Source organism: Argopecten irradians, chromosome 7, assembly GCF_041381155.1.
Source record: "Argopecten irradians isolate NY chromosome 7, Ai_NY, whole genome shotgun sequence".
Classification (NCBI taxonomy): Eukaryota; Metazoa; Mollusca; class Bivalvia; order Pectinida; family Pectinidae; genus Argopecten; species Argopecten irradians.
In genome coordinates, this window is record NC_091140.1 from 25661359 (window position 1) to 25685820 (window position 24462).

The 24462-nt window shown below is 37.3% G+C and overlaps 1 protein-coding gene across 1 annotated transcript in view; it reads right to left on the reverse strand.

Moving 5' to 3' along the window:
- Positions 1-257: 257 nt before the first annotated feature.
- The window catches only part of LOC138327106 (macrophage mannose receptor 1-like), a 47603-nt gene continuing 23398 nt past the window's right edge, over positions 258-24462 (reverse strand). The window contains exons 2-14 of the mRNA XM_069273090.1: positions 19689-19739; positions 18127-18305; positions 17653-17720; positions 14390-14490; positions 13698-13952; positions 12927-13075; positions 8268-8367; positions 7588-7850; positions 6799-6976; positions 5519-5782; positions 5111-5290; positions 4504-4791; positions 258-1079 (exon numbers count right to left, since the gene is read on the reverse strand). Coding sequence (XP_069129191.1) covers positions 853-1079; positions 4504-4791; positions 5111-5290; positions 5519-5782; positions 6799-6976; positions 7588-7850; positions 8268-8367; positions 12927-13075; positions 13698-13952; positions 14390-14490; positions 17653-17720; positions 18127-18305; positions 19689-19739 — 2303 coding nt within the window. The 3' untranslated portion in view covers positions 258-852. The remainder of the gene's footprint in view (positions 1080-4503; positions 4792-5110; positions 5291-5518; positions 5783-6798; positions 6977-7587; positions 7851-8267; positions 8368-12926; positions 13076-13697; positions 13953-14389; positions 14491-17652; positions 17721-18126; positions 18306-19688; positions 19740-24462) is intronic.

Here is a 24462-nt window from a genome sequence, read left to right on the forward strand (position 1 = left end):
AACTGGAGTTTGATCGTATGTCGGATGACTTAAAGTAAATCAGGTTATGGCTGAACATTTCATGACACAATGATAAATGTATTGTGAAGCCCTTACGAGAAGCTTATAATTAGAAGAACAATACTAATAGCGCTAAATTTTCCTTACACTCATATTAAAGACCGGGTTATTTTATTTTCTTCGGTCTAAAATGTTCGCAAGTTGATCTAAAAATCAAGAAAATTAAATTTGAATTTTTTAAATATTCAATTTTTCATGATATTGCCTTTAAGGTTACATATGTAAATTCAAACATTTCTTATTAATTGCAGATCAGCTTTTTTCTCATCATAGTCCCACGCAACTTTTTCTCATCAAAGTAATGTCTTACGAAATAGCAAAAAATATTTATCCCCGCAAAAGTAATTAGCTATATAGTAATCATATATTGCAGGCCATTTGAATTCTAGAAAACAATTAGCTGCTAAAAAGATTAAATCATTAGTATAATAGTTTTACATGATTAAATTGCTATGAAAATGCCGTCATGCACATAACTCAAAAATAACAAGCCACGAAAATAAGTTGGTCAGTTACCAGTAACTAATTGATAATGGAACACTATGTGCACAGTGATAATGCTGGTTGGAAGATAGAAATCAGAATTCTTTGGAGTTTCAAAGTCTTCAATGAAATACAATATCATGTTTCCTCATTATGCATTTCCAGTTTTAATCTGCTTTCACTGGAACTCCACAATCCTGATAAGAAACTATTTCCTAATAATTTACTGGCAAAAATGTTTCAGGATTTTCAGCTCACTAGTAACCTTTTTACAGTATGTAAACTTTGTTATCCTACAAAACTTGATCCTCACGAATCTGTAGAGGTCGAGTTTGTGAATCCTCCGTGTTCCTCTTTAGAGTCGTACTGATACACAGAATTATCAAATCCTAGGCCATTTCCCGAGGGGGAACTTGTCTGTCGTCGCCTCCATAACACCACGCCAAACACTGCGATTGCCACGACAGCCAGGCAACCAATCACAATGCCTGCTATACCACCACCTCCCATTCCACTACTGCTGCTGTCTGATGAACCTGGGGTAGGAAAAATGTTTGTAAGACATGTACACAATCAAGAAAGCAAGGTAAGAAGTTGTGATACTTTGATGTGAACATATGACAAGGACATAGTCGTTCAGATCCCCCCCCAATGGAGATATCAAAGCTGAAGTAAGTTTGATTGTGGAGACTTATGTGTATGAAAAAAAACCAGGAAAAAGGAAAGTTGAGCTAAAAAAAGATGGAATATATTTCAAGTAGAGCGGGGCTGCAATAGTTGAATCAGGTATAAAGCCTTGACATTTATATTAGACTATATACACAAAGATGGGTGGAGTTTTGCAAAGTATCATTTACCATTTACCATGTTATATTTTCAGCAATGTTTCCATGGTAACGGAAAAAGTGCAAAAAATGAAAACCTAAAAATAGCAAAAGGTACTACTAGACCATAAAAAGAATGTGTCTATGAAGTTTCGTGGAAATATCTCTGCTGGTTTTAGAGTTATGCTCCGGAAATGAACCTGCTACAAAAATATGATATTTTCAGCAATGTTTCTATGGTTACAGAAACAAGAGGCCCAGAGGGCCTGTATCGCTCACCTGGAAATGCCTAGGAATGTTCTGAATTCAAGTTCATTGTTTCTTTTTTGAATTCCCCTATTAGGCCCCACTCTTTCTGCTCCAGGGGGTCAAAGCCAAAATTTATACAAATTCTGTTAACCCCAAGGATGTTTCTGGGCCAAATTTGGTTAAAATCCAAGCAGAACTATATGACTATTAGTGATTTACAGGATTTACCTCTATTTCCCCTATTGCCCCCCCCTCCTGCCCCCAGGGGGTCAGAGCAAAATTTATACAAGTTCTGTTCCCTCTTCCCCCAAGGATGTTTCTGGTCAAATTTGGTTACAATCCATGCAGAACTCTAGGACAAGTAGCGATTTAAAGGATTTACCTCTATTTCCCCTATTGGGCCCCACCCCTCTTGCCCCCGGGGATCAGAGCCAAAATTCATACAAGTTCTGTTCCCTTCCCCCAAGGATGTTTCTGGTCAAATTTGGTTACAATCCATGCAGAACTCTAGGACAAGTAGCGATTTAAGGATTTACGCTCTATTTCCCCTATTGGGCCCCACCCCTCTTGCCCCTGAGGGATCAGAGCCAAAATTTCATACAAGTTCTGTTCCCCTTCCCCCAAGGATGTTCTGGTTGCAAAATTTGGTTACAATCCATGCAGAACTCTAGGACAAGTAGCAATTTTTAAGATTACCTCCCCTATTGGGCCCCGCCCTCCTGCCCCCGGGGGGTCAGAGCCAAAATTTATACAAGTTCTGTTCACCTTTCGCCAAGGATGTTTGTGGCCAAATTTGGTTACAACCTGCTAGGACAAATAGCATTTTATAATTTACCTCTATTTCCCTTATTGGGCCCCGCCCCCCTGCCCCCGGGGGGTCAGAGCCAAAATGATATACAAGTTCTGTTTTCAGCAATGTTAAAGGAAATGTTGACGGACGGACGACGGACGCTGCGCATGACATAAGCTCACCGGCCCTATGGTTACAGAAAAAAGCACAAAAAGTGAAAACCTAAAAATAGCAAAAGGGACTACTAGACCATAAGAACAATGTGTCTATGAAGTTTCATGGAAATATCTCTGCTGGTTTTAGAGTTGTGCTCCCGAAACGATTCTTACACAAAAATCTGCCATTTTCAGCAATGTTTCCATGCTTACAGAAAAAAGCACAAAAAGTGAAAACCTTAAAATAGCAAAAGGCACTACTAGATTATAAGACTAATGTGCTTATGGAGTTCCGTGCATATATCTCAACCGGTTTTCAAGTTATGCTGCGGAAACGAACCTGGTACAAAAATATGATATTTTCAGCAATGTTTCCATGGTTACAGAAAAAGTGCAAGGAAAGAAAACCTAAAAATAGCAAAAGGCACTACTAGACCATAAGAACAATGTGTCTATGAAGTTTCATGGAAATATCTCTTCTGGTTTTAGAGTTGTGTTCCAGGAAAGATTATAACACAAAAATCTGCCATTTTCAGCAATGTTTCCATGGTTACAGAAAAAAGTACAAAAAGTGAAAACCTTAAAATAGCAAAAGGCACTACTAGACCATAAGACCAATGTGTCTATGAAGTTTCGTGGAAATATCTCTTCTGGTTTTAGAGTTATGCTCCGGAAACGAACCTGGTACAAAAATATGATATTTTCAGCAATGTTTCCATGGTTACGGAAAAAGTGCAAAAAAAGAAAACCTAAAAATAGCAAAAGGCACTACTAGACCATAAGACCAATGTGTGCACGAAGTTTCGTGGAAATATCTCTACTGGTTTTAGAGTTATGCTCCGGAAACCATTCGTACGGACGGACGGACGGACGGACGACGGACGGAACCCATTTGTATATCCCCCGCCAACTTCGTTGGGGCGGGGGATAAAAATATGGTTGTTACTGCTTAAGTTTGGTTTGAATCCACAGCATTATTTTTCCACACCCCTTTCTGTGTACCAAATTTTATCAAAATTTGTCAAGAAGTTTATGAGTACAAAGTTGTATCTACAGACAGACAGACAGACAAACAATACGATTCCAGTGTACTCCCCCCCCCCCCCATTAACTCTGGGGGTGGGGGTATAATATGCATTATACAATTTATTCATATTCATTTAGCATACCAACAAGTGATTATAAATATCTTTATCAGAGTTATCTACCCTGTCTTTTAGTCACTCTTTGCCTAAAATTGACTCTACCACCAGGAATTGCCTACCCTGTGTTGAGTTTATTTTGGTCGTTATAAGGTGTTATCTATCCTGTTCACAGTCAATATCTGACATATCAAGAGTTACGTACCCTGTTCACAGTCAATATCTGGCGTTTCAAGAGTTACCTACCCTGTTCACAGTCAATATCTGGCGTTTCAAGAGTTACCTACCCTGTTTACAGTCAATATCTGACTTATCAAGAGTTATCTACCCTGTTCACAGTCAATATCTGGCTTTTCAAGAGTTATCTACCCTGTTCACAGTCAATATCTGACTTATCAAGAGTTACCTACCCTGTTCACAGTCAATATCAGGCTTATCAAGAGTTACCTACCCTGTTCACAGTCAATATCTGGCTTATCAAGAGTTATCTACCCAGTTCACAGTCAATATCTGGATAATCAAGAGTTACTTACCCAGTTCACAGCCAATATCTGGCTTATCAAGAGTTACTTGGGAATGTTAAACGCTTCAAGTACTGTAAGCTGTAATTGTTCGTGATCTGTAACTGTGTTTTATGGGTTATCTACCGTAAGCTCTAATTGTTTGTGATCTGTAACTGTGTTTTATGAGTTATCTACCGTAAGCTCTAATTGTTCGTGATCTGTAACTGTGTATTATGAGTTATCTACCGTAAGCTCTAATTGTTCGTGATCTGTAACTGTGTATTATGAGTTACCTACCCTGTTTTTGAGTAACTCCTGGCTGGTAGCCTGTTGGTACTGATGTCATCCTGGGTTGGGTTGGGTTCGTCACGCCTGGTCTAGATGGGTGAGTATTGACTGGTGGATTGGATGGTTTAGGGGTGGGGTTAGGATTGATGACATGTGGTGTACTATGGCCTTGATTATTGGTGACCTTGGATGAACTTTGACCTGGATTGCCAGGGGTCGGGGTTAAAGCCTTGGTAGGACTAGCTAGAGATGTGTTTGGAGCACCTCCAGGAATGGTAATTATGTTGTGGTCTGCCACTGTGGACAAAGGAGACTTCAATTTGATAAACAGTGTTTAACTTACATATATAGCAACAAGAATGTAGATGTGTCATTTTTTTGTTTAACCAACGAAAAGAATCTTTCACTTGACAATTCATCACATCACAGTTGAATCAACGTTTGAGTCCAGGATAAGTAATTAATGAAGTGTCTAGTTACAAATAACAATTTTAAAGTAATAAAAGTTTCAGTTTGCATCATGAAACAAATATGTTGTACATATAAGACTAAATATTAAAATAAAACCATTTGTCCTTTACAGAAAACAGTGAAGACTTGTTTGGTGTATGCCTACCTTTGTTCTTCTGGCAGATATATCCACGTTTGAGACCACAGTCAAGATCATTCCATTTGCCATTCCAAGTCTGCATTTCCACACAGTCTTCGTGATTTCCTCTTCCAGTTTGACCTGATGGCTCTCCTTTGTCCCAGTACATAAAGGAAACTGGAGAGTTGTCTGCCCACTGATACCCAGCTGGACAATAGAAAATAAAATACTGGTAATTTAAACTAATGCATGGGACCAAATTTCACATATTCTGCAATATTTTGATTGCTATGAAAGTTGTTAGGCACAGAAACAAGAAATTTAAGTTGCCACCACAGAAATCCGTTGGTTTAGAGTACTTAAGAGGACAACTGACTGACAGACCAGTGTCTTTATAGTGTTAATGAGGAGCTGGGTCTATTACACATGACTTACAGGAGGAATACTTGTGTAGCCCAGTCCAGAATGATGCCACCTGATTAGTGATAGCTCCGACGGCTGTGATCAGTTTGATGTTCTCTCTGATGCCACTGATGGAGACCAGCGTGGCTTGTTGTCTACTGCAGGTTAGTGTGGCATCCAGATACGATTTAGTGTCCATTAGCATGAACAAGAAGCATTTGGTGCCATTCACTTCCGGGATCCAGCCAGCATCAGGACACTGAGCATTTGGAGCAGGCGGAGTCACCGGTGGGTTGGCTGTAGGAGACAAGAACAATGTATAACATATGGAATTCCCGTGAACTTTCTAAACAGTAGAAGCCAACTATATCTTTACTGTCTCAAGAATTTTGAGAAACTCCTTAGACAAGAATTCCACGAAAGTGAATGTGTCGCCTGCACAGCATCACAAAAAATAGTTATTTACAGTTGGAAATATTGTTAATAATTAGTTAAGTTATCAAGTCCTGTAACTCTTGCAAATATTGATGGATTCTTACCATTAACAAACCACTCTGAGACCTCATTATTATAAAACTATATACCAAATTTGGTTGAAATTGGACAATAAATACTTAAAATATAGAGTGGAAACCATGGATTTATCTGTTTTGACGATTTTAAAGTCCTGTAACTCTTTGAAATATTGACATATTTTGACCATTATCGAACTCATCCGAGATCACATTACTATGAAGCAATATAACAAATTTGGTTGAAATCGGACAATAAGTACTAAATTCATTGAGTGGAAACCATGGATTTATCTGTTTTGACAATTTTATAGTCCCGTAACTCTTGCAAATATAGACAAATTTTGACCATTATCGAACTCATTCGAGATCTCATTGATATAAAAAAAATACATGTACCGGTATACCAAATTTTGTTGAAATTGGACAATAAATACAAGATATATATATATTACCAATAAATATATTACCAAATCCGACAATAAACATATAAGTTATTGAGTGAAAACCATGGATTTATCTGTTTTGATGATTTTAAAGTCTTGTAACTCTTAGATATATTCATGGATTTTGAGCACTATCAAACTCATCTGAGATATCATTGATATAAAGCAATATACTAAATTTGGTTGAATTCGAACAATAAATACTAAAGTTATCGCACAGAAACCAATTCCCGGATGCTGACACAGACGCCGATATAGTGATACCTAAGTGTCGCCCTTGCTTTGCAGGGACACTAAAATAACAATATTAATCACTTTTACCCAGCACTGGCAGTTAATACACAGTGACACTGACCTGTGCTTAGTTTACAGACGAAGGGGAGATGGAAGGAACATGGCATAACAGCCCAGCCGCCATTGAGATTGGAGGACACACACTGTTGCTTGCCTGCCGCTGTGGCAGGCTGAGATTGTGCCCAATTGGTATATAACACTGGCCACTTGGAGTCAATCCAGCTGTATGTACCGTTACCCTTGCAACAGATAAACATTATACATGATGGTCATAGGAACAGTATGTACCATTATCCTGGCAACAGATAAACATTATACGTGATGGTCATAGGAACAGTATGTACTGTTACCCTGGCAACAGATAAACATTATACATGATGGTCATAGGAACAGTATGTATCGTTACCCTGGCAACTGATAAACATTATACATGATGGTCATAGGAACAGTATGTACTGTTACCCTGGCAACAGATAAACATTATACATCAGGGTCATAGGAACGGTATGTACCGTTACCCTGGCAACAGATAAACATTATACATCATGGTCATAGGAACAGTATGTACCGTTACCCTGGCAACAGATAAACATTATACATCATGGTCATAGGAACAGAATGTACTGTTACCCTGGCAACAGATAAACATTATACATGATGGTCATAGTAACAGTATGTACCGTTACCCTAGTAATAGTTAAAATGTTAAACAATAACTATGATAATATACAGAGGTACAAAATATTATAATATATCAATTACAGTGATGCAGGATCAGATTCTGTTGCCATGACAACAGAGAACAGTTCCTAATAAGTGACACAAGGTCATGCTATAAAACTGTTCCTACCTGGGGACTCTGAAGGCCAATCCACACCCCGGACTTCGTTGTTATTGAAGGATCATTGATGAGCAGTAACAAGAAATCCTCCTCAAACTTATTGCTGATTGTGGCCAGGTACACAGAACCACCAAACCCCTGACAGAAGGCATTGGCCGAGGTCCAATCCATTTTGGTGGGGACGTATTTGAAGCAGTCGGACATGAAGGGTTTAAAACCAGGATGGATCAGGCAGCTGTTTGGTAGTGGCTCGGGAGTAGCAATACTAGGTGCTGGATAAAAAACAGAAATTACATGGATTTAGCATCTTGGTGTACAGCATCACAGTGTAGCTCCAAATTTAATCGAGTGATTAACAACTGTCAATCAAACTACAGGTGACTTTGTATGGTATGATACTTGCTCTGACATTGAATGTAAACATGTGGATGCGTGAGCACGAGCTAGGCATGGCTATATACTGCCCGGTGATTGGTAAATTTGTTATCATTTTTACAAATAATGAAAATACATATCTTTTGAAATCACATATCTTAATTAAATAAAATGTTGAATTCAAGCAGGTGAATGAGCAGGTAATATTAACACAATATTTGACAATATGTTTCTTACAATTTATCAATCCATTATAGATAAATAATGTAATACTTCTCCAGACATATGACAGCAGCTGAGTAAGGGAGTCTTACATTTCTTTGTTTCACAGATGAATGGGTTCGTATTTGTACAAGGGTAATCGTCCCAGAGTCCAGCATTGTGTGCCCGGCCATATATACGTGTACACATCAACTACACAAACGTAAACACAGTATTTTGTAACAAATTAGTTCAAATTCATAGACTTTTGAAAGAAGCAAAGATAGATATTTCTAATAAATTTTGAAACACTCATATACATTGTACATGTATGACATGTGATGAAGTTTTACCCACACAGTTAATTGCCTTTCAGATGTAAACAAAAATCAGACTGTCGGCTTTATCACTGGCTGTAAATACTTCAATCAACCAATTTGATACTTTCAAGAGGATTTTATTTTTGCAATTTCGCTGGATGTTGTTATGATTGCAGAATTTTGATTTGTGAAATATTTAGAAAAGTTTGACCCAAGTAAATAACGAGATTGATGGTATTGTAATGTTGATGGAGTAGTTACTGAATGAATGTAATATTTATGTTTATTTAAAGATGCACCACCCCTGACAAATGGTATTTTTTCACTATTAAAAACAGGAGCAGACAATTTAGTATTTTTCTTCAGCTACAAAAGTTACTTAGTTTACACCATTACCACCATGGAAAAGTTTGAGCATCTAATTTTACTTCAAGTTAAAAATATTAAAAATAATTAATTGCATCCCGAAAAAATTCTGTACCACTATATCCTATATGGAATGAACTACTGAATGCGCATGCACCAAAGGCAAAATAAATTATTTTATATTATTTTTTGTGTTAATTATACTATTATATACACGATTAAACACCAATTATTGTTCAAATGATGAATATCATTTATGCTCTGTCGGCGGTGGAGCATCTTTAAAATAAAATATTTTTTTAATTGGAATGGAGTAACTAAGGATATATAACACAGATCTAGCAAGGAAATAGAATATTCTCAGCTGTCAATAATGTGTAATCATTCAATCCACATTAAAAATGTTTTCACTCATAAGTTTAGTATAATAAGTACTTGCATTGTATGGTATTCACATCAAGACTAGCTGACATATCAAAGGTTAGGAGTTATCTCCCCTCATAAAAATAATCAGAATTTTTCCCATGCTTTACAGATTATATCAATGACAACACTTTAACAAGGGTACAGCCATAACTGGTAAGTAATAATAAGTAAACTGACCGATGGTTTCTGACCGTTAGGTTCACCTCTGTACATGGGTACAGCCATAACTGGTAAGTGATTATAAGTAAACTGACCGATGGTTTCTGACCGTTAGGTTCACCTCCGTACATGGGTACAGCCATAACTGGTAAGTGATTATAAGTAAACTGACCGATGGTTTCTGACCGTTAGGTTCACCTCCGTACATGGGTACAGCCATAACTGGTAAGTGATTATAAGTAAACTGACCCATGGTTTCTGACCGTTAGGTTCACCTCCGTACATGGGTACAGCCATAACTGGTAAGTGATTATAAGTAAACTGACCGATGGTTTCTGACCATTAGGTTCACCTCTGTACATAGGTACAGCAATAACTGGTAAGTGATTATAAGTAAACTGACCGGTGGTTTCTGACCATAAGGTTCACCTCTGTACATAGGTACAGCCATAACTGGTAAGTGATTATAAGTAAACTGACCGATGGTTTCTGACCGTTAGGTTCACCTCCGTACATGGGTACAGCCATAACTGGTAAGTGATTATAAGTAAACTGACCGATGGTTTCTGACCATTAGGTTCACCTCCGTACATGGGTACAGCCATAACTGGTAAGTGATTATAAGTAAACTGACCGATGGTTTCTGACCATTAGGTTCACCTCTGTACATAGGTACAGCAATAACTGGTAAGTGATTATAAGTAAACTGACCGATGGTTTCTGACCATAAGGTTCACCTCTGTACATAGGTACAGCCATAACTGGTAAGTGATTATAAGTAAACTGACCGATGGTTTCTGACCATTAGGTTCACCTCTGTACATAGGTACAGCCATAACTGGTAAGTGATTATAAGTAAACTGACCGATGGTTTCTGACCATTAGGTTCACCTCTGTACATGGGTACAGCCATAACTGGTAAGTAATTATAAGTAAACTGACCGATGGTTTCTGACCGTTAGGTTCACCTCTGTACATGGGTACAGCCATAACTGGTAAGTGATTATAAGTAAACTGACCGATGGTTTCTGACCATTAGGTTCACCTCTGTACATAGGTACAGCCATAACTGGTAAGTGATTATAAGTAAACTGACCGATGGTTTCTGACCATTAGGTTCACCTCTGTACATGGGTACAGCCATAACTGGTAAGTAATTATAAGTAAACTGACCGATGGTTTCTGACCGTTAGGTTCACCTCTGTACAAGAGTGCAGCTATTACTAGTAAGTGATTACAAGTAAACTGACCGATGGTTTCTGACCATTAGGTTCACCTCTGTACAAGAGTGCAGCTATTACTAGTAAGTGATTATAAGTAAACTGACCGATGGTTTCTGACCATTAGGTTCACCTCTGTACAAGAGTGCAGCTATTACTAGTAAGTGATTACAAGTAAACTGACCGATGGTTTCTGACCATTAGGTTCACCTCTGTACAAGAGTGCAGCTATTACTAGTAAGTGATTACAAGTAAACTGACCGATGGTTTCTGACCATTAGGTTCACCTCTGTACAAGAGTACAGCCATAACTGGTAAGTGATTATAAGTAAACTGACCGATGGTTTCTGACCATTAGGTTCACCTCTGTACAAGAGTGCAGCTATTACTAGTAAGTGATTACAAGTAAACTGACCGATGGTTTCTGACCATTAGGTTCACCTCTGTACAAGAGTGCAGCTATTACTAGTAAGTGATTACAAGTAAACTGACCGATGGTTTCTGACCATTAGGTTCACCTCTGTACAAGAGTGCAGCTATTACTAGTAAGTGATTACAAGTAAACTGACCGATGGTTTCTGACCATTAGGTTCACCTCTGTACAAGAGTGCAGCTATTACTAGTAAGTGACTATAAGTAAACTGACCGATTGTTTCTGACCATTAGGTTCATTTCTGTCCCTCTGTATAAGAGTACAATTACTAGTAAGTGATTATAATTAAACAGACCGATTGTTTCTGACCGTTGGGTTCACCTAACTGGTAAGTGATTACAAGTAAACTGACCGATGGTTTCTGACCATTAGGTTCACCTCTGCACAAGAGTGCAGCTATTACTAGTAAGTGATTATAAGTAAACTGACCGATGGTTTCTGACCGTTAGGTTCACCTCTGTACATGAGTACAGCCATAACTGGTAAGTGATTATAAGTAAACTGACCGATGGTTTCTGACCATTAGGTTCACCTCTGTACATGGGTACAGCCATAACTGGTAAGTGATTATAAGTAAACTGACCGATGGTTTCTGACCATTAGGTTCACCTCTGTACATGGGTACAGCAATAACTGGTAAGTGATTATAAGTAAACTGACCGATGGTTTCTGACCATTAGGTTCACCTCCGTACATGGGTACAGCCATAACTGGTAAGTGATTATAAGTAAACTGACCGATGGTTTCTGACCATTAGGTTCACCTCCGTACATGGGTACAGCCATAACTGGTAAGTGATTATAAGTAAACTGACCGATGGTTTCTGACCATTAGGTTCACCTCTGTACATGGGTACAGCAATAACTGGTAAGTGATTATAAGTAAACTGACCGATGGTTTCTGACCATTAGGTTCACCTCTGTACATGGGTACAGCAATAACTGGTAAGTGATTATAAGTAAACTGACCGATGGTTTCTGACCATTAGGTTCACCTCCGTACATGGGTACAGACATAACTGGTAAGTGATTATAAGTAAACTGACCGATGGTTTCTGACCATTAGGTTCACCTCCGTACATGGGTACAGCCATAACTGGTAAGTGATTATAAGTAAACTGACCGATGGTTTCTGACCATTAGGTTCACCTCTATGTACATGGGTACAGCCATAACTGGTAAGTGATTATAAGTAAACTTGACCGATGGTTTCTGACCATTAGGTTCACCTCTGTACATGGGTACAGCCATAACTGGTAAGTGATTAAGTAAAACAGACCGATGGTTTCTGACCACTAGGTTCACTTCTGTAAGTAAGGTACATAACTGGTAAGCGATTATAAGTAAACTGACCGATGGTTTCTGACCACTAGGTTCACTTCTGTCCCTATGTATAAGGGTACAGCCATAACTGGTAAGTGATTATAAGTAAACTGACCGATGGTTTCTGACCACTAGGTTCACTTCTGTCCCTCCGTATAAGGGTACAGCCATAACTGGTAAGTGATTATAAGTAAACAGACCGATGGTTTCTGACCATTAGGTTCACCTCCCTGTACAAGGGTACAGCCATAACTGGTAAGTGATTATAAGTAAACAGACCGATGGTTTCTGACCATTAGGTTCACCTCTGTACATGGGTACAGCCATAACTGGTAAGTGATTATAAGTAAACTGACCGATGGTTTCTGACCGCTAGGTTCACTTCTGTCCCACTGTATAAGGGTACAGCCATAACTGGTAAGTGATTATATGTCAACTGACCTATTGTCTCTGACCACTAGGTTTACTTTTGTCCCTCTGTACAAGGGTACAGTTATTACTAGTAAGTGATTATAAGTAAACTGACCGATTGTATCTGACCGTTTGGTTCACCTCTGTCCCAGTTAGAGTAAGTCTGATCGGAGTTGTCAATCCAACGTATTTGACCGTTTACAAATTGTAGACCGATCCAGGGAGTGATTCCTCCACGATTACCAAGCAGCGTCGTCACGAAAGCTGTGAAGGTGAAAGTAATGGGGTAAAATTGTATCACCATCAAGTAAAAGAATATTCTATGATCAACAAATACCGATGTATTGTGATAACTGACCTAAAATTTCCATGCAGTGAAAGCTATACAAAGTTTGATGTTTCACGTTGCTTTGGTTTTTTCAATGTTACAAGATTTGGAAATTTAAACATAAAATATTTTATATATCACTGTAAACCAATTTATTTTCACTTGCCATTAAATTTTGCATCGTCTGTGGGCAATAAGGAATCATGAAAATAATTCACTGCAAAAATGTTTTGAATACCGTCAAACAGAACCAAAGTGGTTTCAATTACGATATTAAATTCTTGTGAACTAGTAAGTCTTTATCGGAGTATGCATGAAAACACGATATGTAGTTACAGCAAAACTAGATCTTGGATTGGAATACACTCCACAACATTAAGGATCAGTATCTCAGATGTTGCTAATATAATTCTAAATCCAGATCAAATTTATTTTTTGGACTGCTCTCTATTAATAAGTCTGTTAATGACTTTCTGCAGTTTCAAGTGTTATATTCTGGACAGAAGCAACATATGAAATTATGAACAAATTGCATCTGAATCTAAAACTTTCACATACCATTTTCATATTTGTTAGCAATACTAGCTAAATTGAATCCCTTGCGTCCCCCTCCTAGACTCTGACAGTATTTACTGGCATTCTGCCAAGTTTTGAGCGTTGTGAAGACTCGGAAACACTTGTTGCCATAGGGTCTGAAGCCGACAGGACAGTTTCCCTGGATGACAGGGGCAGGCGTGGTGTTATTGTGGGACACTAGACCGTTTTCACAAACAAATCCTGTCTTCACGGCACAGTGGTTGTCAAGCCATTTCCCTGGTAAAATAATGAAATCTCACAGATTATGGATTGTTAGCTATAGCAATAGAAGTATACCTGATTTCTGATACTAAAGCATACATGTTACGCTGGTAAAGCTTTGTAGATGACAATAAGGTAGCTTTCATAAAAAATTCCATTAATAGGGGACATTGCAGAACCCTAAAAAGTTTACATAAATGCCTTTATGTCAGGGTTCTGTGTAACAAATTTTATCAAAATCTGTTAAGTAGCTTACGAGGAGTTTGCTGGACAAATTGTTTACAGAGACAGACAGACAAATCTGATTCCAGTAAACCCTCCCTTGGCTTAGTTGAGGAGGTTATAATTAAAATGTTATCTTACTTATAAATCAAATATTTTGTAATAACAAATCACTACTTTAAAAGGTATCAAAATTGCTCTAGTTTAGAAAGATGTAATTTATAACATACCATTTGCGACGTAGATTTGGCCACAGTCCTCTGCCCCTCCATAGTCGTTTGGCTCGTTACTGTGCCAGTTGATGAAGGAAGGCACCGTCCCATCAGACCAACTGTGGATTAAAACATCAATTTAAATGGTAAATATACAGTGTTGAAGTTTATTTCCAATTGTGTGACCTAAGGGAATCTGTAAGTACATGTATTAAATGATAACTGTGTTTAGGTATATTACAGTATACATTTAAAGTATGGGGTTGAGGGATATAGCAAGTTTCTGGTTTCCTGAGACTTGTCTATTTCCTGAGGCCGAGCCGAGGGAAATAAGCAAGTTGGAGGGGAAACCAGAAACTTGCTATTTCACTCAACACCATACTTTAATTGTTTTAATATACTGATACATACAAAATCTATGATTAGGGTAAAAAGTATTTCTCTCATACGCTATATTTCTATCGCTTACATCCATGGTCATTTGAGATTGAGAGAATTTTACATTGTAATAGATCTACATAACCTTAGCTTCAAACATTCATATTAGTCCGAGATGATAATTGTAATTTCATGTCTGTTTTGTTTTGCTTCTATTAAAACCGCAGGCTATAATTTGATTCTGTTATGATTTCTCAATATTTCAACATTTTATACCACTAGGTATAATACTAAATTTATATACATGTATTGTTGAAATTCCGAGACGTTCACCACTTATAGATAGCCTAAAACTGTACGTATTGTACATTTAAAAGGTATTGTCCTTTGACCCCATTACATTTTTCACAAGCCTCTCACTTACAAGATAAATATGACAACGTGTTCGGTTTCCGATCGATACTAACGTCGTTTGATTACGTCAACGGAGATGGCGTGATCGGAAACTAGTTCCACCCAATTGTTGCGTCTCCTGGCAACTGATGGCATGATCGGAAATAAGTCCACCTACAATCTGATTGGTTAAACGGAAAAAGCCGAGTCCAGGTGTGTGCTAGCTTCCAAGGGTGTGTTAGTTCGAAAGACTAACACACAGCTGAGCAAGGGTTTTGGAAAAAAGTAGGGAGCTAGTCAATTTAACCAAGCAACTTTTATATGGCATAAATAAAGAAGAGGCATATCAATACTTACTGGTAACCATACAGTGAATCTATCTGTATTTAGATATAGTGCTGTACTTACTTGTAACCATACAGTGAATCTATCTGTATTTAGATATAGTGCTGTACTTACTTGTAACCATACAGTGAATCTATCTGTATTTAGATATACTGCTGTACATACTGGTAACCATACAGTGAATCTAGATTATTTGCTGTAACTTATACAGTGAATCTACCTTTAGATTAATTAACGTCCTACTGCTTACTTACTGGTAACCAGTGGGTCATGAAAGGAAGTAACCATACAGTGAATCCATGTATGCGGTGTGTTATCTGTATTTAGATATACGTGTATGTTGTGCTGATATAGGTGCATGTTTTGGTATACCATACAGAGAACTTTTATTTTGATTGTATTATTCATGTGAAAGGAAGGTCTTCTTGTATAGTGGAACATGTTTTTTGCCCTTTTGATAGTGTCTTCTTGTATATATGCACTTTTGATAGTGCTATATCATGTACCGCCGCCGAAGACAAACATACCCCACCCGGTACCATTATACTGACAACGGGCGAACCAGTCGTCCCACTCTCTGTATGCTGAGCGCTAAGCAGGAGCAGAACTACCATTTTTATAGACTTTGTGTGTCTCAGCCAGGGGACAGAACCCAGAGCCTTCCTCACAGGGGCGAACGCTCAACTCATGCCAAAAGCAATAGGGGGCAGCAGTACAAATTCTTATGCCCTACCTGCAGGGCCACACACAGTGAATCTAACTGTATTTAGATATACTGCTGTACTTACTGGTAACCATACAGTGAATCTATCTGTATTTAGATATACTACTGTACATACTTGTAACCATACAGTGAATCTATCTGTATTTAGATATACTGCTGTACTTACCGGTAACCATACAGTGAATCTACCTGTATTTAGATATACTACTGTACTTACTGGTAACCATACAGTGAATCTACCTGTATTTAGATATACTGCTGTACTTACTGGTAACCATACAGTGAATCTATCTGTATTTAGATATAGTGTTGTACAGACTTGTAACCATACAGTGAATCTATCTGTATTTAGATATAGTGTTGTACAGACTTGTAACCATACAGTGAATCTATCTGTATTTAGATAAAGTGCTGTACATACTTGTAACCATACAGTGAATCTACCTGTATTTAGATATACTACTGTACATACTTGTAACCATACAGTGAATCTAACTGTATTTAGATATACTGCTGTACATACTGGTAACCATACAGTGAATCTATCTGTATTTAGATATAGTGTTGTACAGACTTGTAACCATACAGTGAATCTACCTGTATTTAGATATACTGCTGTACTTACTGGTAACCATACAGTGAATCTACCTGTATTTAGATATAGTGTTGTACAGACTTGTAACCATACAGTGAATCTATCTGTATTTAGATATAGTGCTGTACATACTTGTAACCATACAGTGAATCTACCTGTATTTAGATATAGTGCTGTACATACTTGTAACCATACAGTGAATCTACCTGTATTTAGATATACTGCTGTACTTACTGGTAACCATACAGTGAATCTATCTGTATTTAGATATAGTGCTGTACATACTTGTAACCATACAGTGAATCTATCTGTATTTAGATATACTGCTGTACTTACTGGTAACCATACAGTGAATCTACCTGTATTTAGATATACTGCTGTACTTACTGGTAACCATACAGTGAATCTATCTGTATTTAGATATACTGCTGTACTTACTGGTAACCATACAGTGAATCTACCTATATTTAGATATACTGCTGTACTTACTGGTAACCATACAGTGAATCTACCTGTATTTAGATATAGTGCTGTACATACTTGTAACCATACAGTGAATCTATCTGTATTTAGATATAGTGTTGTACAGACTTGTAACCATACAGTGAATCTATCTGTATTTAGATATAGTGCTGTACATACTTGTAACCATACAGTGAATCTATCTGTATTTAGATATAGTGCTGTACATACTTGTAACCATACAGTGAATCTATCTGTATTTAGATATAGTGCTGTACATACTTGTAACCATACAGTGAATCTATCTGTATTTAGATATACTGCTGTACTTACTGGTAACCATACAGTGAATCTATCTGTATTTAGATATACTGCTGTACTTACTGGTAACCATATGGTGAATCTATTTCATTGAAGCCAATCCACAGAGTGTTCTGTGACACGTTAGCAATCTGTTGAAGGAAAAAATCATCAAACTGAACAATCAGCCTAAAACAGATCTTTCAGAGACGAATGTCCACAACGTTTTGGTCTGGGAATTATATAGTTCTTTTATATTCCATTTTTTTTTACATTAATTACTGCTTGAATGATTATTTTGTGCTTTTGTAGGGTATTGCTATGATCATGAAAATAGGAGATTCAGAGAAATTGGTTGAATTTTTTCTCTTAAGGCCATATTTTTCTTAAAATCACAAATATTTTGACCCGTGTAAGTAACTGGCTGTACAATATATAAGGTTTAGAGAAAATTATTTGAATTAGAAGAAAGGAATGATTGCATTTGACTGCGGTCACACAGAAAATGTTAGTAACATAATAGATTTAAATACAAATGTGTAGGTACAATGTACATACCATAAAATCTATAAATCGTTGTTCTAAGATTCCTCCTATGCTGACGAGGTCGCCACCATTTGTCTGACAGACAGAGCGAGCCTCTCGCCACGTCTTGGCATTATTTCCTGAACCATCCTGGACAAAGTAACAATGATTGTTGACAGGGTATCGGTAATATCCGGTGACAGGACAGTTGTCTGGAGGAGAAATACAACATGGTAAATATACGTTGGTAGGATATCGGTAATATCCGTCGATAGGACAGTTTTCTGAAGGAGAAACGCAACATGGTAAATATACGTTGGTAGGATATCGGTAATATCTGTGGATAGGACAGTTGTCTGAAGAAGAAATACAACATGGTAAATATACGTTGGTAGGATATCTGTAATATCTGTGGATAGGACAGTTGTCTGAAGGAGAAACACAACATGGTAAATATACGTTGGTAGGATATCGGTAATATCTGTTGATAGGACAGTTGTCTGGAGGAGAAACACAACATGGTAAATATACGTTGGTAGGATATCTGTAATATCCGTTGATAGGACAGTTGTCTGGAGGAGAAACACAACATGGTAAATATACGTTGGTAGGATATCTGTAATATCTGTCAATAGGACAGTTGTCTGGAGGAGAAATACAACATGGTAAATATACATTGGTAGGATATCGGTAATATCTGTCAATAGGACAGTTATGGGGAGGAGAAATACAACATGGTAAATACATGTTGGTAGGATATCGGTAAAATCTGTCAATATGACAGTTGTCTGGAGGAGAAACACAACATGGTAAAAATATGTTGGTAGGATATCGGTAAAATCTGTCGATAGGACAGTTGTCTGGAGGAGAAACACAACATGGTAGATATATGTTGGTAGGATATCGGTAATATCTGTCAATATGACAGTTGTCTGGAGAAATAACACAGCATGGTAATTAGACTAATGTCTTACAGTAGTATTGGTTCAGTTTACTATTTATTTACATTATGGGTTTTACACATGCATTGGAATACCTGAATATGATTTTTATTTGGCTCACTCATTTGAGTAAACTATGCAGCTTTTACATTTTTACCTCAGGATGCTACCACCCATAGAAAAACAAATGACTTCCACAGTTTGTATTTCAAAAGGAAATGTTAAAACTATCAATGGATTGAGCCCAAATACCTGTTATTCACTACTAGTCAAGGCAATTCCTTTGAAGAAAAGTCTGTATATGGTGTAATATCTTAGAGCCCGGTGACTAGGAAGCACTTTTAACATTTAAGAAATGTAAATTGAGTCAAGATTATTAATTTGAATTAACAGTTCTTCATTGAAGGATGCTACTGGCCAAATACCCAATCATTAATTTGAACAAACAGTTCTTCATTGAAGGATGCTACTGGCCAAATACCCAATCATTAATTTGAACAAACAGTTCTTCATTGAAGGATGCTACTGGCCAAATACCCAATTTGTGATTATTTATTATTAAAAGGACAAAAAAATACAGTATAATTTGTTATTGACATTAAACACAAAATGGATGACTTTCATGCATAGTGTTTGTAATCTGTGTTGACTTACCCAAAGGTGCGGGAGGTGTTGGTAAGGTCGTTCTGGGTCGCGGTGTAGTGCCTGAAAAATGTAATGCTATTGTAAGGAACCAGACTTAGGCCACTTGAAGTTATACATATTCATATATATATATTTTACTTATCAATTAAGATTGTTTTATTTACATATACACACATAGTATCTATTAGATCATTAGCAATACTATGATTTTATCATAGAATGAAAAGGAAAAAATATCTTTAGACCAGCCAGAGTAAAGCATTTCAATCCTAAATTTAATTCTTGGTATAGAACATATCCAGTCCTTACCTCTTGGTATAGAACATATCCAGTCCTTACCTCTTGGTATAGAACATATCCAGTCCTTACCTCTTGGTATAGAACATATCCAGTCCTTACCCTCTTGGTATAGAACATATCCAGTCCTTACCTCTCGGTATAGAACATATCCAGTCCTTACCTCTTAGTATAGAACATATCCAGTCCTTACCTCTTAGTATAGAACATATCCAGTCCTTACCTCTTAGTATAGAACATATCCAGTCCTTACCTCTTAGTATATCCAGTACTTACTTCTTAGTATAGAACATATCCAGTCCTTACCTCTTAGTATATATAGAACATATCCAGTCCCTTACCTCTTGGTATAGAACATATCCAGTCCTTACCTCTTTAGTATAGAACATATCCAGTCCTTACCTCTTGGTATAGAACATAACCAGTCCTTACCTCTTAGTATAGAACATATCCAGTCCTTACCTCTTAGTATAGAACATATCCAGTCCTTACCTCTTGGTATAGAACATATCCAGTCCTTACCTCTTAGTATAGAACATATCCAGTCCTTACCTCTTAGTATAGAACATATCCAGTCCTTACCTCTTAGTATAGAACATATCCAGTCCTTACCTCTTGGTATAGAACATATCCAGTCCTTACCTCTTAGTATAGAACATATCCAGTCCTTACCTCTTAGTATAGAACATATCCAGTCCTTACCTCTTGGTATAGAACATATCCAGTCCTTACCTCTTGGTATAGAACATATCCAGTCCTTACCTCTTAGTATAGAACATATCCAGTCCTTACCTCTTAGTATAGAACATATCCAGTCCTTACCTCTTAGTATAGAACATATCCAGTACTTACCTCTTAGTATAGAACATATCCAGTCCTTACCTCTTAGTATAGAACATATCCAGTCCTTACCTCTTAGTATAGAACATATCCAGTCCTTACCTCTTGGTATAGAACATATCCAGTCCTTACCTCTTGGTATAGAACATATCCAGTCCTTACCTCTTGGTATAGAACATATCCAGTCCTTACCTCTTAGTATAGAACATATCCAGTCCTTACCTCTTGGTATAGAACATATCCAGTCCTTACCTCTTAGTATAGAACATATCCAGTCCTTACCTCTTGGTATAGAACATATCCAGTCCTTACCTCTTAGTATAGAACATATCCAGTCCTTACCTCTTGTATAGAACATATCCAGTCCTTACCTCTTGGTATAGAACATATCCAGTCCTTACCTCTTTAGTATAGAACATATCCAGTCCTTACCTCTTAGTATAGAACATATCCAGTCCTTACCTCTTAGTATAGAACATATCCAGTCCTTACCTCTTAGTATAGAACATATCCAGTCCTTACCTCTTAGTATAGAACATATCCAGTCCTTACCTCTTGGTATAGAACATGATCCAGTCCTTACCTCTTGGTATAGGTTCATATCCAGTCCTTACCTCTTAGTATAGAACATATCCAGTCCTTACCTCTTAGTATAGAACATATCCAGTCCTTACCTCTTAGTATAGAACATATCCAGTCCTTACCTCTTAGTATAGAACATATCCAGTCCTTACCTCTTAGTATAGAACATATCCAGTCCTTACCTCTTAGTATAGAACATATCCAGTCCTTACCTCTTAGTATAGAACATATCCAGTCCTTACCTCTTGGTATAGAACATATCCAGTCCTTACCTCTTGGTATAGAACATATCCAGTCCTTACCTCTTGTATAGAACATATCCAGTACTTTACCTCTTAGTATAGAACATATCCAGTCCTTACCTCTTAGTATAGAACATATCCAGTCCTTACCTCTTAGTATAGAACATATCCAGTCCTTACCTCTTAGTATAGAACATATCCAGTCCTTACCTCTTGGTATAGAACATATCCAGTCCCTTTACCTCTTAGTATAGAACATATCCAGTCCTTACCTCTTAGTATAGAACATATCCAGTCCTTACCTCTTAGTATAGAACATATCCAGTCCTTACCTCTTAGTATAGAACATATCCAGTCCTTACCTCTTAGTATAGAACATATCCAGTCCTTACCTCTTGGTATAGAACATATCCAGTCCTTACCTCTTAGTATAGAACATATCCAGTCCTTACCTCTTAGTATAGAACATATCCAGTCCTTACCTCTTGGTATAGAACATATCCAGTCCTTACCTCTTAGTATAGAACATATCCAGTCCTTACCTCTTAGTATAGAACATATCCAGTCCTTACCTCTTAGTATAGAACATATCCAGTCCTTACCTCTTGGTATAGAACATATCCAGTCCTTACCTCTTAGTATAGAACATATCCAGTCCTTACCTCTTAGTATAGAACATATCCAGTCCTTACCTCTTAGTATAGAACATATCCAGTCCTTACCTCTTAGTATAGAACATATCCAGTCCTTACCTCTTAGTATAGAACATATCCAGTCCTTACCTCTTAGTATAGAACATATCCAGTCCTAACCTCTTAGTATAGAACATATCCAGTCCTTACCTCTTATCCAGTCCTTACCTCTTAGTATAGAACATATCCAGTCCTTACCTCTTAGTATAGAACATATCCAGTCCTTACCTCTTAGTATAGAACATATCCAGTCCTTACCTCTTAGTATAGAACATATCCAGTCCTTACCTCTTAGTATAGAACATATCCAGTCCTTACCTCTTAGTATAGAACATATCCAGTCCTTACCTCTTAGTATAGAACATATCCAGTCCTTACCTCTTAGTATAGAACATATCCAGTCCTTACCTCTTGGTATAGAACATATCCAGTCCTTACCTCTTTTAGTATAGAACATATCCAGTTCCTTACCTCTTAGTATAGAACATATCCAGTACATACCTCTTATAGAACATATCCCAGTCCTTACCTCTTAGTATAGAACATATCAGTCCTTACCTCTTAGTATAGAACAATATCCAGTACTTACCTCTTAGTATAGAACATATCCAGTACTTACCTCTTAGTATAGAACATATCCAGTCTTACCTCTTAGTATAGAACATATCCATTCCTTACCTCTTAGTATAGAACATATCCAGTCCTTACCTCTTGGTATAGAACATATCCAGTCCTTACCTCTTAGTATAGAAACATATCCAGTACTTACTTGGTATAGAACATATCCAGTCCTTACCTCTTAGTATAGAACATATCCAGTCCTTACCTCTTGGTATAGAACATATCCAGTCTTATACCTCTTTGGTATAGAACATATCCAGTACTTACCTCTTAGTATAGAACATATCCAGTCCTTACCTCTTAGTATAGAACATATCCAGTCCTTACCTCTTAGTATAGAACATATCCAGTCCTTAACCTCTTAGTATTATATCCAGTCTTACCTCTTAGTATAGAAACATATCCAGTCCTTACCTCTTAGTATAGAACATATCCAGTCCTTACCTCTTGGTATAGAACATATCCAGTCCTTACCTCTTAGTATAGAACATATCCAGTCCTTACCTCTTAGTATAGAACATATCCAGTCCTTACCTCTTAGTATAGAACATATCCAGTCCTTACCTCTTGGTATAGAACATATCCAGTCCCTTACCTCTTGGTATAGAAACATATCCAGTCCTTACCTCTTTGTATAGAACATATCCAGTCCTTACCTCTTGGTATAGAACATATCCAGTCCTTACCTCTTGGTATAGAACATATCCAGTCCTTACCTCTTAGTATAGAACATATCCAGTCCTTACCTCTTAGTATAGAACATATCCAGTCCTTACCTCTTAGTATAGAACATATCCAGTCCTTACCTCTTAGTATAGAACATATCCAGTCCTTACCTCTTAGTATAGAACATATCCAGTCCTTACCTCTTAGTATAGAACATATCCAGTCTTTACCTCTTGGTATAGAACATATCCAGTCCTTACCTCTTAGTATAGAACATATCCAGTCCTTACCTCTTGGTATAGAACATATCCAGTCCTTACCTCTTAGTATAGAACATATCCAGTCCTTACCTCTTAGTATAGAACATATCCAGTCCTTACCTCTTAGTATAGAACATATCCAGTCCTTACCTCTTGGTATAGAACATATCCAGTCCTTACCTCTTAGTATAGAACATATCCAGTCCTTACCTCTTAGTATAGAACATATCCAGTCCTTACCTCTTAGTATAGAACATATCCAGTCCTTACCTCTTAGTATAGAACATATCCAGTCCTTACCTCTTAGTATAGAACATATCCAGTACTTACCTCTTAGTATAGAACATATCCAGTCCTTTACCTCTTAGTATAGAACATATCCAGTCCTTACCTCTTAGTATAGAACATATTCCAGTCCTTAACCTCTTAGTATAGAACATATCCAGTCCTTACCTCTTAGTATAGAACATATCCAGTCCTTACCTCTTGGTATAGAACATATCCAGTCCTTACCTCTTGGTATAGAACATATCCAGTCCTTACCTCTTAGTATAGAACATATCCAGTCCTTACCTCTTAGTAT